A 15,079-nucleotide genomic window follows, 5' to 3' on the forward strand; every position below is an offset into this window, starting at 1 on the left:
GCTGTGGATCAAAGTCCAACCAACTCACAACCAAAGGTTTCACTTTGTGACACAATAAAGAGGCTTCATCAGCAAAATTCTGATGTTGTGATGTAGCAATGGGAGGGTGGAGCAAACGGTGTGACACCACGATGAGCGCCGAGAAGCTGCGAGTTTCATTAGTAAGTACGTCACTTGATCGGGATCAGCTCTCGAGTTCAACGTGCTTTTGTGAACCTGAAACTTGAGCAGCGAGCACACATCAACGTTTGTGACGAATTATTGGGGAACAGAAAGAAGCAGCAGGGAGCCAAGTCTGGAGAGCGTTGGTGACGGGGAGATGTTGGAGGACCAAAGTGCCATCGTGCCACAGTTCAGGTTTCTCTACAGCGAATGTTTTCCCTCAGAAGGTCCCAGTGGAACTCAGTGTTGACTGTCTGACTCTGGGGGACGAATTCACGGTGATACAATCCCATCGATGTCAAAGGAAAGCACCTGAACTGAGGCACCTTTTGTTCGGTTTTGGACAGCGACATTTTGCCCTTCAGAAATTCAAACAACTTTTCTCTCTACAACTGTTTCCTGTGATTTTGACGTTATAATTTAAACTAGAGTTCTGTGTTTGAACAATGTTTGAGTCTGTAACATGTATTTATTACAGAAAAGCCACAGGTTGGTTGTGCAGGGTGGAGGAGGTTCATTTCATTATTAGAGGAATATATCACATCAGTGGTTACTGCTCTCATTGTTTCTATGAAAACTCTGCATCAACTTCTCTCTTTAATACTCCAGATTTCAAACTCATGCATCCAAAACATTTAACGAATGATCAATCAAACTCTCCCACTTTTATATTTTCCCATAAATTTTGACACGGCAGGAGTTTCAGAAACGGTACGATGAAATACGACTGCAGCTGATGAAGTATCCAACTCTAACTGATCAACTCAACTTGCAGGCTGACAGCTCCGACAGGGATATTTATTTTGGTGACGACAGAGAAGAAGTTTTCTGTCAATTACCCCGACAAGCGTGAAATGGTCTGCGCGCGTCCTGTTTAATGAAACGGTCGTCGTTTGTCGAGTCGCGCGCCAACGTGAGCGAGCTTCGTCGAAGCGACACAAACCGAGTTGTAGCAATAAGGATTTTGCTGTTTTCAGATCATAGACGAGCGTGATAGAGCTGTTACGCAGGACACGGCTGTTTGTTGGCAGCACCATACTAACACCAGCGTGTCCCTTTGCTCTCAAACAGACTCGATGTTTCATGACAAGGAAATATTATTTATAGTTTCTGGTCATGATATGATGACATCACATCATTTCTGCAGATTGTCAGCTGGATATTAAAGCTGACAGACCCGGAAACACCCGGAGAAGGAGGGAGCTCCGTCACCTCGGTCGTAGTTTCTTTTTGTGGATGTAAATAGAACATTTGGCTCTAATTCTGTTTTCTTTCATTACACCGATCTACACAGTTTAAACTCAACTCTTAACTAAACTCAGATTTATTAATATATCATCTTTCATACAACAATGCATCTGAAAGTGCTTCACAAAGAAAGATAAAAGAAACTTAAGATAGAATACAAGCTAGAGAAGTGTAGAACAAAGATGAAACGATAAAAAACTGTTAAAACCCAAACAATAAATAAAACAATGGAGCCTTAATGAAAAGCTAAAAAGAAATGATATGCATCAAGGGTTGGTTGGTATCTGTGATGCTGAACAGCAGCTCGCTCTTAAAGCTCAAACACTGAAGAGCCCTTCATCCAGAACAGCAGATGCACGCAGCTGCATCCCATGATACCAAAACTTTGATTTAAAAAGTCCGAGATTATTTGCTGCAAGTTTTCAGACATTTTTTTCCCCAACTAAATGAACTGAACCCATGGCTCTGCTCTGTGAAAGGAAAGAGATCAGTCTAAAAACACATTATTTTCTCTGTAGAGCAGTCAATAAACACTGTCTGCCATTAATGGGTTCAAATATGAAAACTGCTGCAAGTCGCCTTTAAATGCAGATATTTAAGTTTCTGACTTTCCATAATCCATAATTGAAACGTTTTTAAAAAGGTCAGTTTCTTCATAATATTATATCTGGTTAACAGAAACAGAAATCCAGCAGCAGTGTCCACTGAATAGCTGACATATGTTCATACACAGCATCAGCCACGACATTAAAACCAATGACGTCTGCAGTGACAAACATTGTGTATCTTGTTACCATAGCACCTGTGAAGGGAAGTGAACAGTCAGTTCTTGAATTTGATGTGTTCGAGGCAGGAAAAAGGGGCCAATTAAAATTCATTGTGCAGCATGACAATGAGTCCAGCACGCAGACAGAGTGATTAAAAACTATCTTCAACCTTGAAAAACTGGTGTAGTGAGGAGAACTAGTGCCATCAGAAAGGCTCACAATTATTTCTGGTTCCTTCCTCTACTTATGTTGTATTTCTTTTTGCAGCCATTCCTCAACCCAAGGGGGGGGTCTGAGTGTGACGTCGTCCTGCTGAACCGTTGGAGTGTGAGGAACTACCAAGTCCAACGAGGGGACATCGTCTCCGTGATGTGAGTAAATAAGAAAAAACGACACACAAAATGCAGCTGCAGGGAAGAAAAATCCACCTCAATCAACCCAGATGTATTTTTCAGTATGTTTCTGTTTTCTGTGGATGAAACTGTGGACGACCTGGACGATGATCCAGACGTTTGTAGCAGCTCTTAAAGAAACAAATATCTTCCTGATCTGTAGCATCACAACTGTCCAACAACCATCTGGATTATACAGAACTCCTGAAACATGTCATTCTACACAAGTACTTTAAGAACATCGTATTAGAATATACTGTAAATATACAAAGAAATAAAATTTTAAAAAAAGGGCTGTTTGCCGTCCACATGTCCAGTTGTTGTAATGTTCCTGTACGGCTCCCAGAGATCAGCAAAGTCTTGGTGCTTTCCAGGCCGATGCAATCTGAGATCTCCCGTATCCACGGTGACGGGGCTTCAATACTCTTCCACATTAGTGCAATGGCTCTCTCGGCTTGAAGAAGTTTGAGAATATTTTTAGGGAGTGCTTCAGAAAGATAATCTCACTCTATCCTGTCACATGCTCGTGATGCATCTATTGTGTCTTTTACATCATGTCTCTCATATCATGTATTCAAAACTCCTCTAATGTTGTGATGACCTTCGATTTTTTTTTTTGCACAAATCCTTGTTGATCCACTGAAGAAGATATTGATTTAACCTTCCAGCAAGCGCCTTACAAAGTATGTTTGTATCGCATCCCGTGAGACTAATTGGTGCGTAAGACGAACATTAATTTGGAGGCTCAAACGTACAGTTGAACAAAATGCTCGGCAAGAAAAAGTAACGAGGACGACAAAACAATCTGCTACTGCAGTTAGCAGCTCTCTGAAATTCTGAATATCAGTTGATGAGATTCAATCAATTATCAGACTAACTACTGACAACCGTGTAATTAACTGCAGGAGCAGCATTTTAAAAAGTTCCTGAGCGCTGATTGTGACAGACATTTTATATTCCTTTCTTCTTTTTTTTTTAATGGCAGCTGCTTTTGATGGCTTTGTTCTGTGAGAACAAAAGGACCGGTCTTTATCTGACATTTCATGACTACAATGGGATGAGTAATCCATATAAATAATATCATTTATTTTTGTCAAACTGTCAAAGCCGAGCTGTCGGTCTAACAGTTGTATTGTCCTACTTTAACCCTCATGAAACAAAGTGGCTCAGAAACACATTGAAGATGCACTGTACTTTTTTTTGCATTTATTTTGCTTCATTTCAACATTTTCCTTTTGGTAATCAAACTATTTCACGCTGAGCAACAAATTGTAAATGAAATCGGGGGGGAAAGCAGCAGGAAAATCTACTTGTCTCAACTTTCAGCCAGTCAGGAGCTCGTAAACAGAAAGATGTGAACGAATAGCAGTCGTGTCTGTGGAGTTCAACCAGCTCCGGGATTCCTGAGTTTGATGGTGCAGTCGAATGTAACCGCTGTGTTGCAGCTGTTCAGGTTCATGCTAAAGTCACCACTCTTTTCTTGTGTTGTAACTTCACTACAGTCGGTCGCCTGTATTCACGGCATTGCTGCAGAAGTGACGGTTCAGTGTGAGACGAGACAGACGAGTGATGAAGACGCCCTTCACATTAGTCAAAGCTCTGCGAGTGTTTCTGTCCTAATGTGGCGCAGGAACGAACCATACGTCTCGGGTGTCTGCTGTTCCTTTAATGTTTCTCTGAGAGTATCACACACACACACGCACACACACACACACACACACACACACACACACACACACACACACACACACACACACACACACTGATTCAGCTCGTCCACCCTGGAGACGCTGCAGCCCCGCCGGCTGCTCCGAGACGCACACGGGGGAGATTTCACTCGAGGAAATGACAGATTAGACTGAAGTTCTCAGACGTTTGCTAAGTGATGCTTCTGTCAGTGCTTCTGTTTGAGGCGTTTGCTGTGCGGACTGTGGAGCATCACACTAATGACAGGAGGGCATAATTACATCTGTCCGTCTGGGACATGCTGGAGTGTTTTGGTGAGAAAAGAGATGTTTCTGGAGCTCTGCTGCTGTCAGCGCAGGAAGCAGGTAATTCAGCCTAATCTGAGGCTGAGAGCTGCTCTTGCATTGCAGCTGAATTCCTGTTTCTGGTTGAGGGGAATGATGCAGCAGAGCAGCATCACACAGCTGGACAGGCGCGACGCAAATAGAGCTGAATGTGAAATGCAGGCCGTGGTTTCTCTAAAGTTCATCTGACTGCAGAAGCTCTCTGACATTTAGATTCAACCCAGCGTCCTTGTAGCGTTATCATCATCTGTGCCTTTTCGTCTGTTCTTCTTCCGATCTTAAAGCCCAGTTTACCCGGCGTCCCTTTGAAGAAGGGGATTTTTCCACAAAGCAACAGATAGTAAGCCCACCGCATGTGAAACAGATGGCTATCAGCTTCCCTCATTGTCGGGGATTCTTTTATCAAAATCTCTCATGAAGCCGCATTTATCGTCTTCCAACAATACTGCCTCGGATTTAAATTTCAAATATGATACAGCTACCCTGCAGAGCAGTCTGACTCTTGCTTATAATTGGCACTTATTTTAGAGGGAAATTGTTCAAGGGAATATGCCGATCCTCGGAGTAATATCTTATTTACAGAATGCCTCGCATTTCAGCGCATGCTGACTGAGGGAAATGATTGTGTCCCTGTATTTCTGGAGCGCTCGGCGCTGCCATGGTTGTTTGTCATGCTCTCAGTGCAGACCATTACGAACCTGATTGATTTTATGTTCGACTGTGAACAGAACCATTTGCCTCTGAGCGGCCTCAGAACTGATTCCTACAAAATATCATTTTCCCCAGGATGAGGAGGAAATGTTTCTCGCGGGTAATAAATCTGCGTCACCAGAGATGAATAGAGTCCCGGCTCTCTCGGCTTTTGTTTACGTTGAAGGGTTTGATGACAGCCATCTTGGATCAGCAGGGAATCGGGGGAAAGTGTTGGTGAAGTTCCACAGTGTGAATATTCATGGGAAAACTCGGCAGCCTCGGAAACCTTCAAAAGAGCCGAGCTTCGTTCCTCGGTGGCGTCGTCACGTGGCTGTTTGCTTTGAGTCGAAGATCTCCGCGACAGCAGACAAACATCGGTACCTCCTGCTGTCGCCGTCTGTCCGACTGACGCTAACGCTGCAGTCAGTGAGCGGAGGCACAAACACTGCCGGGGTTATAAGTGTGATTCTCTCTGGGAGAGGTGAACCTGAGGGGTGCTGGATACAATAACCTCTGTAAATTACCTACAAATGGTCCAACAGTCAAAATGAATGTCACCTTTTGAAAGCATGTCAGAAAATGGCTCAGTAGCACTTTAAAACCAGCGTGAGAAGTGGTGAACGTGGAATCCTTTCCAACCAGGACTGAATGCAGGTCAGCAGCAGGAAGCAGTGAAGAGACGGTTAACGTGACGTTAACCGTTGGCTTCAACAGAAACACTTCAACCCCAGAACATACGGGTGCCTTTTATGTTGTTCTCCGTCTTGTTATTGTTGCTGAATTTATGCCACCGTCAAATATTCAATCACACAATACAACCTAATTATTTACATTTCTTTACTAACACTGGAGCTCATATGGAGTTCACGATCAGCAGACCAAATGCAACATGACTGATGGATGAAGTTACGCCGTCGGTTGGCTGAAATCTGCGACTTCCTGTATCCATTTCAAATTAAAAGCCCATGTTTCAAATTAAAAAGTATAATACAAGTTGACTTAATGACAGACTTCACTCCCACCTCTGTACTTTTTATCACCGACAGCAGGCTGCGAGGGCTTTAAGGTTCAGAGGTAAATTGGGAGCTAAAACTCTTCCTGTACTTGACAGCGTTCAGACCCTGTGAGCAGGTCTTCACCCTGCAACAATTCATTTTAATCAGTAAAGTCAGTGCATTAAAAAGAATGTTTTCTTCCCACACACCTCCTTCTCTAAGATCCCCAGAGATCAGCACCGACGTTAAAACCTCATGGTTATCATAATTATTTTAGTTTGTGTTTTTTCTCACTGATCCTAAAACACACTGTGGGAGAGCAAAAAACAAAAAGTACAAACTGTTCAGGTGTGAAAACAAAAAGCGCCTGCGGGGTTTCTAAAAGTGTCTCAACCTGAACGAGACAGCAAATAGAGATGCAAATGACGAGAGAAGAACACGGGAGGAAAAACAACAATGCAGGAGTGAAGGAAGAAAATAAATGAGCGCCGTGTCTGTGCGGTAATGGCCTTCTAACTATGTAGCTGAAATAACAGTTGTAGGAACAAATTGCATTTTTGATGCGTTCTGTTGAAACAACTCCTCCGCGTTGTGTCGCAGCAGCTGGTTTGTCTAAAGGTATGAATGATTAAATCTTCAGGTTACTCATTGTCTAACCCCAGTTCTCTGATAACATTACTGAGATGTCAACAGAGAAATGTTTGAAAGACACCTGCCGACACACGCCACAAGACTTTTATCCAAATGAACGTATCTTCCACCACAAATATATATTTGTAATCATGTCACTTTAAAAAGGTACAATCAGATTATTTTGTAATTCATATTCAAAGAAATCTTTTAGCACAAAGTAATTTTTGAATAAAGCAAAATTACACAAGAGGTGCCAAATGTACAGTTGATCAGATTTCTCTGAACTACTCGTATATTGAAGCAATATTACTCGAGAGTGATGCTTACTGACCTCAGCAACCGCATATATAACCGTAATAATGATGTTAAAGTACACCCTCGAGTGTAATATACATACTCTGCTTCCTGCTCTGCAATTTTAAGTTTAATAAACCTACCAGATGAATTTAACTCTAAATGAAGCGAGCTACCGTCGAACATATTAACGTACAGAGCACTGCTGTAACTCTGTAAGTCTCACTAATAATTTGAGGGTTAGGGTTGATCTTAGAGTTTTATATCCCTGCATTAGAGTTGATATCTAAGGAGAAGTCTTTCAGCGCTCTGCAGCCATCAGGTTCAACATGCCTTAAAAAAACCATTTGCCTTCTCGGGGAGTTTCACACCAGCTGTTTGGACTTCACATTCAAACTTTTCAATGTCCCAGCTGGGTTATTCATTCGACTCCAGGAAGGTCCGTTTCTGTATTCACTGTACTGACGGAGAGTTGATCTAAAGAGAGAAATTCAATGTGGCACATTAATAATTTACTTCCACAACACTCCAACTCATCAGACTCAGTACACCTTCATGCTATACGATCACAGAGCTTCAGACATTTTGTCACATGTTCTCACACGGTTTGATCAGCTGTCACGCTTCAACGTGTTTCAACGAGACAAAGAAATAAGTGGTTGTGGTGTCTCGATACTCAGCTGCTATTTTTGTAATTTAGTGTATTTATGTCTGGTCTGATTCCAGCAGAGCAGGAAATGAAGTCCTCTTCAGATTTATGGCCTTGGCAGTTGCTAATTGGCTAATAAATAATCAGGTGTTGTACAGTGAAGCACAGAGAGTAGAAGGACGTTATCGCCGCTGTTTACCAGCTGAACATTGAGATTTAATGGATTTCTCTCTGCAAGGGGCTGTTTTAAAGTGTGTCTGTTCAGATGTCTGACTGTTTATGCTGCAGATCAGTTTCTGTAAAGGTACTTTTGCATCTTTTGCCAAAGAGCTCTGATTTGCAACCAAATGTCTGTGAACAAAATCAACAAAACTGAATTGGTTTGCAATCCAAATCATTTCATTCTCCGTTCATATATTTTACCAACGAAATTACTTTTTGATTGTAGTGTGAGAAATTTGCTCTCGGAACGGATTTTTTTATGCAAAAAAAATACCTTCATAGTTTCTCTGTCGTGTGGTAGAAGTGTTGCTGCTCGGCAGACTTTCTTGGGAGGTGGCCAATTAGAGGCCAGCTGGCTTTTTAACTATGGGAGACTTTAAAGGGACACGAGTGAAAACGGCTTGTTCAGAAGGATTATAAGAAAGTATAAGGAATTTTTTTTTTCACAACCGAGCTTTTTTCGGTGGAGAAAACTAATACATCCTGGAAATGAGCCGTATGTGGAGTTGATCAGCACAACCTCTTCGTCCCATCTCACACCTCGGCGCTGTTCCTTTGTAGCTTGTTCTTGGTCTTCTTCAGCTGCTTTTGGGCTGATGTGACCTCCCTGTGCCATTAAAGTCCTTCGCTCTCATTTTGCATTTGATAAACTTAGTAAGTTTGTGAAGGTGAAGAAGGAGACATGGTTGAAGTCCCTGTTTGTTGTCATGCAGGCGAAATACATTTACACTAAATAAATGTGTTTATATTACAAAGTAATTTTTACATCAATAAGTAACAGTCCATGTTTTTTCACAGTACGAAGTATAATTAATAAAATCATAAATAAATGAATAAAGTATCTATCTATCTATCTATCTATCTATCTATCTATCTATCTATCTATCTATCTATCTATCTATCTATCTATCTATCTATCTATCTATCTATCTATCTACAGCACCTTAAATCTAGAATAGCTGGGAGTCCTTAATCTATAAGACTACACATGGAATTCATGTGGGGGCCTGTAACTAATTTCCATTAAATTGGTATTAAAGCTTCACTAATTAAATAAGCCCACAGAGGCTCTGGTCTTAAAGAAGGAAAAACACTCCTCAGTCTTTCAGCGGCTTGTTCAGACCTCACGTCTCAGGGAGGGAGACACACAGGTGTGTTTACCAGGTAGGAACACACCATTAAATCCCATGTACAGTTACTTATTAGCAAATGTTAACATACTAACACCCTCAATAAAGATGGCAAACGGTGTCAAAATTATACCTGCTAAACGGCATGATAGCATTGCCACGTAGAGCATAATAGCATACTAATGCTACGGTTTAGCTGAAAACAGCGTTGTGCCCAATCAGCAACCAGCACCATCTCGTTAGTTCGGAGCAGTTTGGAGCAGGAAGTGACCATATTTGGACGAGCTGGGGGAGGAGCCAGCGGTGGATCTGACCGATCTGATTGGAAACCTGACGATACTACGTCCCGCCCACCGATAGCTGTAACCTGACTGCACCACAGGCCTGTCAATCAAACAGACACGCCCCCAAAAACAGGTCTTCTTGAATCTTCTATTCTAATGAATGAGGGATTATTTTCAGATGGACCTCCAGAAAACTAATAAGAAGGAGTGACTTCAGCTAACAACACCGAGATAACTGATGGACACATTTTATTCACTTTGGATTTGATGAGAGAAGTTGAATGGGAGTCTATGGAGCCGGAGGCTTTTTGGAGACGACCTCTAGTGGCACTCGCTGGTATTGCAGCTGAAGACACTTCTGGATCAGAACCATTTTACAGACCTGGAAGCTCCGAACTCTTTTATATCCAGTCAATAGATGTATCTCACAGAGCTGCTCACATGGATTTTCATTCGATTCTTTCCTCCTTCATTTCCTCTTTCAGCGAGAAAACCCAAAGACAATCCTTCATAGAAATGAACCATGCAGTCCAGAGTTAAAGACTCTTTATGTTCTTTACGTGCCTTCTGCTTACATTCATACAGCTGAGCAGCACTATGCACTCATCCCCTTCCAATATTAAAGTAATTAGAAAGATAAAAATAAATTCATCACTAAAGGAGACAAACTAATTAATTTTTCTTTCTAACTAACCCTCCTATCTCCTGTGGTGCATCCTGGGTAACAGGATGTGTCTGCCTTGTCCAACCACAGCGGATCTTCCTCCTTCTTCGGGGATTTGTCTCCTTCCTCTCCCTCGTACCGACATCAAAGCTGACAGCGTGCCGTTCACACATCTCTCGAGCTGAGAATTACCACCGCATGTAATACTTCCTCGTCCACCCGTTTAGTGGCGGCAGATCCCTTCCTCCCAGCTCCCGTTACTCAGTTGACATATTAAGGGCATGATGAAGGCTGTATGTTAACGCCGGAGGGAGCGACACACTTAAAGGCAGCAGGTGGAGGTAAAAAAGAAAAAAGAAAAAGAGACTATTCTTACTCGAAGGTTTTATGTTTGTTCACACATGAACTTTCCGATGTTTTCTCTTATAGTTGTCTTTTCTTTTATTTATTTTGATTTTGATACTTTAAACCAGCTACGCAAAGATGGTGGACGTGATGCCGCTATGAGGTCATTGTTTTCACTTCATCATGAAGCTTCAGATAAACTGTGAAATGTCTTTTTGCACAGAAGCAATTGTGATCACAGCAAACAAAGTCCGTTCATTTTCATGTAATCATTAAGACGGACCTGTTCTTTACAACGTGGACTCCATTGTTCGGCTTCCATCCTGTGTACTTGAGCCACGTCTTGCAGCAGCAAACTTTATCTGCTGAGTCATCTCCGTGTGTGTGTGAAGAGAAAACAGAAAAAGGCAGAATCGGTGAAAGAGAATGTGTAAACAGGTTTAAGTAGAACATGTGGAGGCGAGCTGGAAGTCGCAGCGTCTCCACATCCTTTAACCCCGGGCTGGAAATGAGCTCTGATCCCGACTAATGCTGCTGCTGCTGGGAGGCTTTGCTCCGGACCCCGAGCTCCCAGCAGGCTTTGCGTCGCCAGCGCTTTAACACGGTTATGTTAACCGGTCCTGCGGTGGAGCGGCATTAAAAACACACGGTGGGTATTAAACACAAAGTGAAGACGCGCCGAACGCTTGACGAGAATCCAGCTCTTCAACTTTTACTGAGATAATAACTTCAGAGTTTTCTTCAGATTTATGTTTATTTTCATTCTGTCATCTCGCTCTCCAGACCAGCCGCGATACATCATGTAGAATTAGCCGAGGAATTTATTTTTATATCTGAGTTATATAACCGAGAACTGGGATTTTGAGTGTAGTTTTACTGCTAAATCAATACATAGTTTTGGAGAGGGAGGAAATTTACTGCAATACAATACGCTGCATAGCACCAGTCCATTAAATCACAGCTCTCTGCAGTTCATTTTCAAGGTAATAATGAGAAATTAGGATGACATAAACCTTTCGTAAATTAAAGGTAATATTATAGTGTCAGCTTTAAATTCTTTAATCCAGACTGCTGAACGTTTTCCGCTCTTCAGGGCTGTCATTGCTTTCAGTAAGCAGCTTTATGAGCTCTGAAATTTGCAACATGCTCTCACACTGTGTTCAGTCAGTAAAATAAGTCAGATAAAACATGTTCCTTTACTTTGTACATATGTTGCAGGGTGCAGAAGAAGGTGCCAGATAATTAAACTGAGAAGTCTTTAGTTTATTGTTTTTTATATTGAATTGAATTGCAGTTTTATAGCTCCAAATCACAACACAGTTTATTTCATGGCACTTAACACAGTAAAGTGTTTACAGCAGAACTTTACAACATTATACCGAGAAACCCAACAATTCAACAATTCAACAATTCAACAATTCAACAATTCAACAATTCAACAATTCAACAATTCCCACATAAGCTAGGAGGGAAAAAAACCCTCCTCTTTAAGGGAGAAAAACCTCCAACAGAGGGAAGAAAAACTCCCTTTAACAGGAAGAAACCTCCAACAGAACCAGGATCAGAGGTGGGCGGGGCATCTGTTAACAGAACCAGGATCAGAGGTGGGCGGGGCATCTGTTAACAGAACCAGGATCAGAGGTGGGCGGAGCATCTGTTAACAGAACCAGGCTCAGGGGTGGGCGGAGCATCTGTAAACAGAACCAGGATCAGAGGTGGGCGGAGCATCTGTTAACAGAACCAGGCTCAGGGGTGGGCGGAGCATCTGTAAACAGAACCAGGATCAGAGGTGGGCGGAGCATCTGTTAACAGAACCAGGATCAGAGGTGGGCGGAGCATCTGCCTCATGAGAGGAGAGCGAAAAGAACAGCATAGAGATACAAAACATGAACTGTTGGTGGGTCGACAATCACAGAGCAGAGACATGCAGCTCCATGACGGGACATCTGCAGAAGAAAGAAGAGAAACTACGCGAGCGAAGGAACTGAATGGAGACAACAGATTATAAGAAGAAACTCTGGGAGAGAGAAGTTATTAAGATGTAATGGTGGCATGTGAGTGTAACGAGAGTGAAAGAGTGAGAGGAAAGGAGGTCAGTGCATCACGAGGTCCCCCAGCAGCCTCGGCATATAACAGCAGAACTGCAGGATGGTTCGGGGCCACCTGAGCAGCTCCAACTATAAACCTGATCAAAAAGAAAAGTTTTAAGTCTAACTTTAAAGCGAGAGGATGTCGAACTCCATCAAACCCCAATATAATGAACAAAATACTGTACAGGTGTACCTTTCAAACATGTAGGAGTTTACATATCTTTGGACTACTTGGACTTGTGCACAAACTGTACAACAAGTCAATGTGAGTTTCTTCTCTTCACATGTAGGCAGGTCCAGCAATACAGATAAAAAAAAAAAAAAAAAGATGAAATAAAGCTCAATAAGAAAGCAGTGAAGATATTGTCATTTTTAGCTTCTTCCATTGGTCAAGTTCCAAGAGAATCTCTGGACTGTAAATTTCCTATTTTTATATCTTCACACCTTCAGTTTGTTTCAGAGGCTTTCAGTGAGAAGAACCAGTTTCTGAGCCTACAGGATGACATAATGGGCTATTTTTCCCTCCTTAATAAAGACTTCTAGAGACATGAAATACTTTTTTGTTTTATGCTAATCAGAAATAAATATACATGATGAATAAATTTAATTTGATGTGTTGAGCAGCTTCAAGTCAGTCTGTCTTGTACATTTCCAAACGAGCGCCAGACCAGTAGGAAGTGAGTCTTCGGAGAATCATCCATCTCCTCCGGTTCCGTCTTCAGGATCGACACTCAGTTTAGCCGACATGTTGACCTGCTTTTCTGCCGTGAAAGCGTTGATGAATGGGCCGGCCATGTGGTTTGTTTGGAGGCGGTGTTGGTGGTTCAACGAGGATCCCAGAGAAAAAAAGCTCACTGACCAAGATGGATGATGAATCCTTCAGGCGGTTTTTAGATGAAGATGAAGGTTGATGTCTGTCTCCATCTTCGTCTGTCTTCATCACTACACAAGAAATTCCATCATTTCAAAGAAAAAGGCTAATAAAGGTTGATATTTAACTTATTCTTTATCTCAACAAATCAAACAAAATGACCAAAATAAAGTGCTAAGTGTGTTTCAAAGCCTGAAATGATTTTTGTCCCACATACACCATGCCAGAAATGTTTTCTGTGTAGATTAAGATAGTACCCCAAAAATGTTCTTCATAAGTTTTGTAATGAAATTACAACATAAACATAATTATAATCAGATACAGTTACTGAGAAAAAAATGTGTGCAGTTACTGTTTAAAATGGTGTTGATTACATCTGAATGTAATATTTTCGGTAAAAAGCTTACGTGTAGAATATAAAGTATGCGCTCAAATTTCTAGCCTTGTTTTTGATTGCTTCTCTCGTTTAAATTTTTGCTCCAAGTAACCGTGTCAAGGTTTCGTCAGAAGAGATATTTAAAGAGTCATCTAGGAACCTCTTTAAAAAAACAGCTCCCAGCCCTGTTGATAGTTGTCATCACTCAGCACACAGTCTGTCTGAACGTACATGTTGTTTGAGGTTATTTACTGCAGTCAGTTGTCATCTAAATACTTGTGATTTGTTTTGGTTGTTGTGCTTTAATCTTAATTCAAGTTATATTGAATGAGTTTAAATGAAAGTTTGACAGTAATCAGTGTTGAGTTCTGTTGGCAGGTTTACATGAATGTTTTTAGGAGTTTTCAGTTTAATCGCCTTTTTAAAGAATTTGTATAAAATTCAAAGTAATATAAGTGACATCACTTTTATATCATTTATAGCCCAATTTCCCAAAAAGTTGTGACGCTGTGTAAAATGTAAATTAACAATCGCCAGCTTTCAAACATAAACCGGTGAACTCGTGCTGCTTCGTGAAGGACAACAAATACCAGAAGCAAAGCTGAGAAAGTGTTAAAGCAAGTATCGTGTTCAACTTTGGCTTTTGTCAGCGCACAGAGAGCGACTTTGTGTCGTTCATCAATGCAAATGGAAATCAGTGGCTCAGGAACAGGAAATCAGTGGATTTTTTGAATGTAGTAATGGCAGTCAGACCTCCTGGAGGCTGAAGGAGGGGGCGTGCAGGACACCACAGCCCTGAGTGAGACAGCACATTACATTTAGCGGACGCTTCTATCCAAAGCGACTTACAACACACCGATGGTTCACCATCAGGAGCAACTTAGGGTTCAGTGTCTTGCTCAAGGACACTTAGGCATGTGGACAGGAGGAGCCAGGATTGAACCACCAACCTTCCAATTAGTGTGCAACCCACTCTACCGACTGAGCCACAGCCTCCCACGGTTGTTACACAACCAACACATCCTCACACCAAAACAACACAATAGGTCAAGTTCCACCGACTCCCAAAACCACATATTCAGTGGGAGTGCTGAGCCCCTGGTGGCCTGGCCCTTTGTCGTCATAGTAACAATCAAACAGTGTGAAACAGTTCCAGATTAGTTAAATTGACACACAAAAAAAAAAATCATTGTTTATAAATAAAAAAAACAATTAGGCATTCATTTTACGTGAT

General features: G+C 41.7%; 1 protein-coding gene across 2 annotated transcripts in view; it reads left to right on the forward strand.

Moving 5' to 3' along the window:
- immp2l (inner mitochondrial membrane peptidase subunit 2) overlaps window positions 1-15,079 on the forward strand; it is a 121,808-nt gene that overhangs the window by 17,413 nt on the left and 89,316 nt on the right. For both annotated transcript variants that reach the window (XM_069162282.1, XM_069162283.1), the window contains exon 3: window positions 2,445-2,548. In XM_069162282.1, coding sequence (XP_069018383.1) covers window positions 2,445-2,548 — 104 coding nt within the window. The remainder of the gene's footprint in view (window positions 1-2,444; window positions 2,549-15,079) is intronic.

Source organism: Embiotoca jacksoni, unplaced genomic scaffold (genome assembly GCF_022577435.1).
Source record: "Embiotoca jacksoni isolate LCO1_2020_lvr unplaced genomic scaffold, fEmbJac1.0.p SCAF_3, whole genome shotgun sequence".
NCBI classification, from domain to species: domain Eukaryota; kingdom Metazoa; phylum Chordata; class Actinopteri; family Embiotocidae; genus Embiotoca; species Embiotoca jacksoni.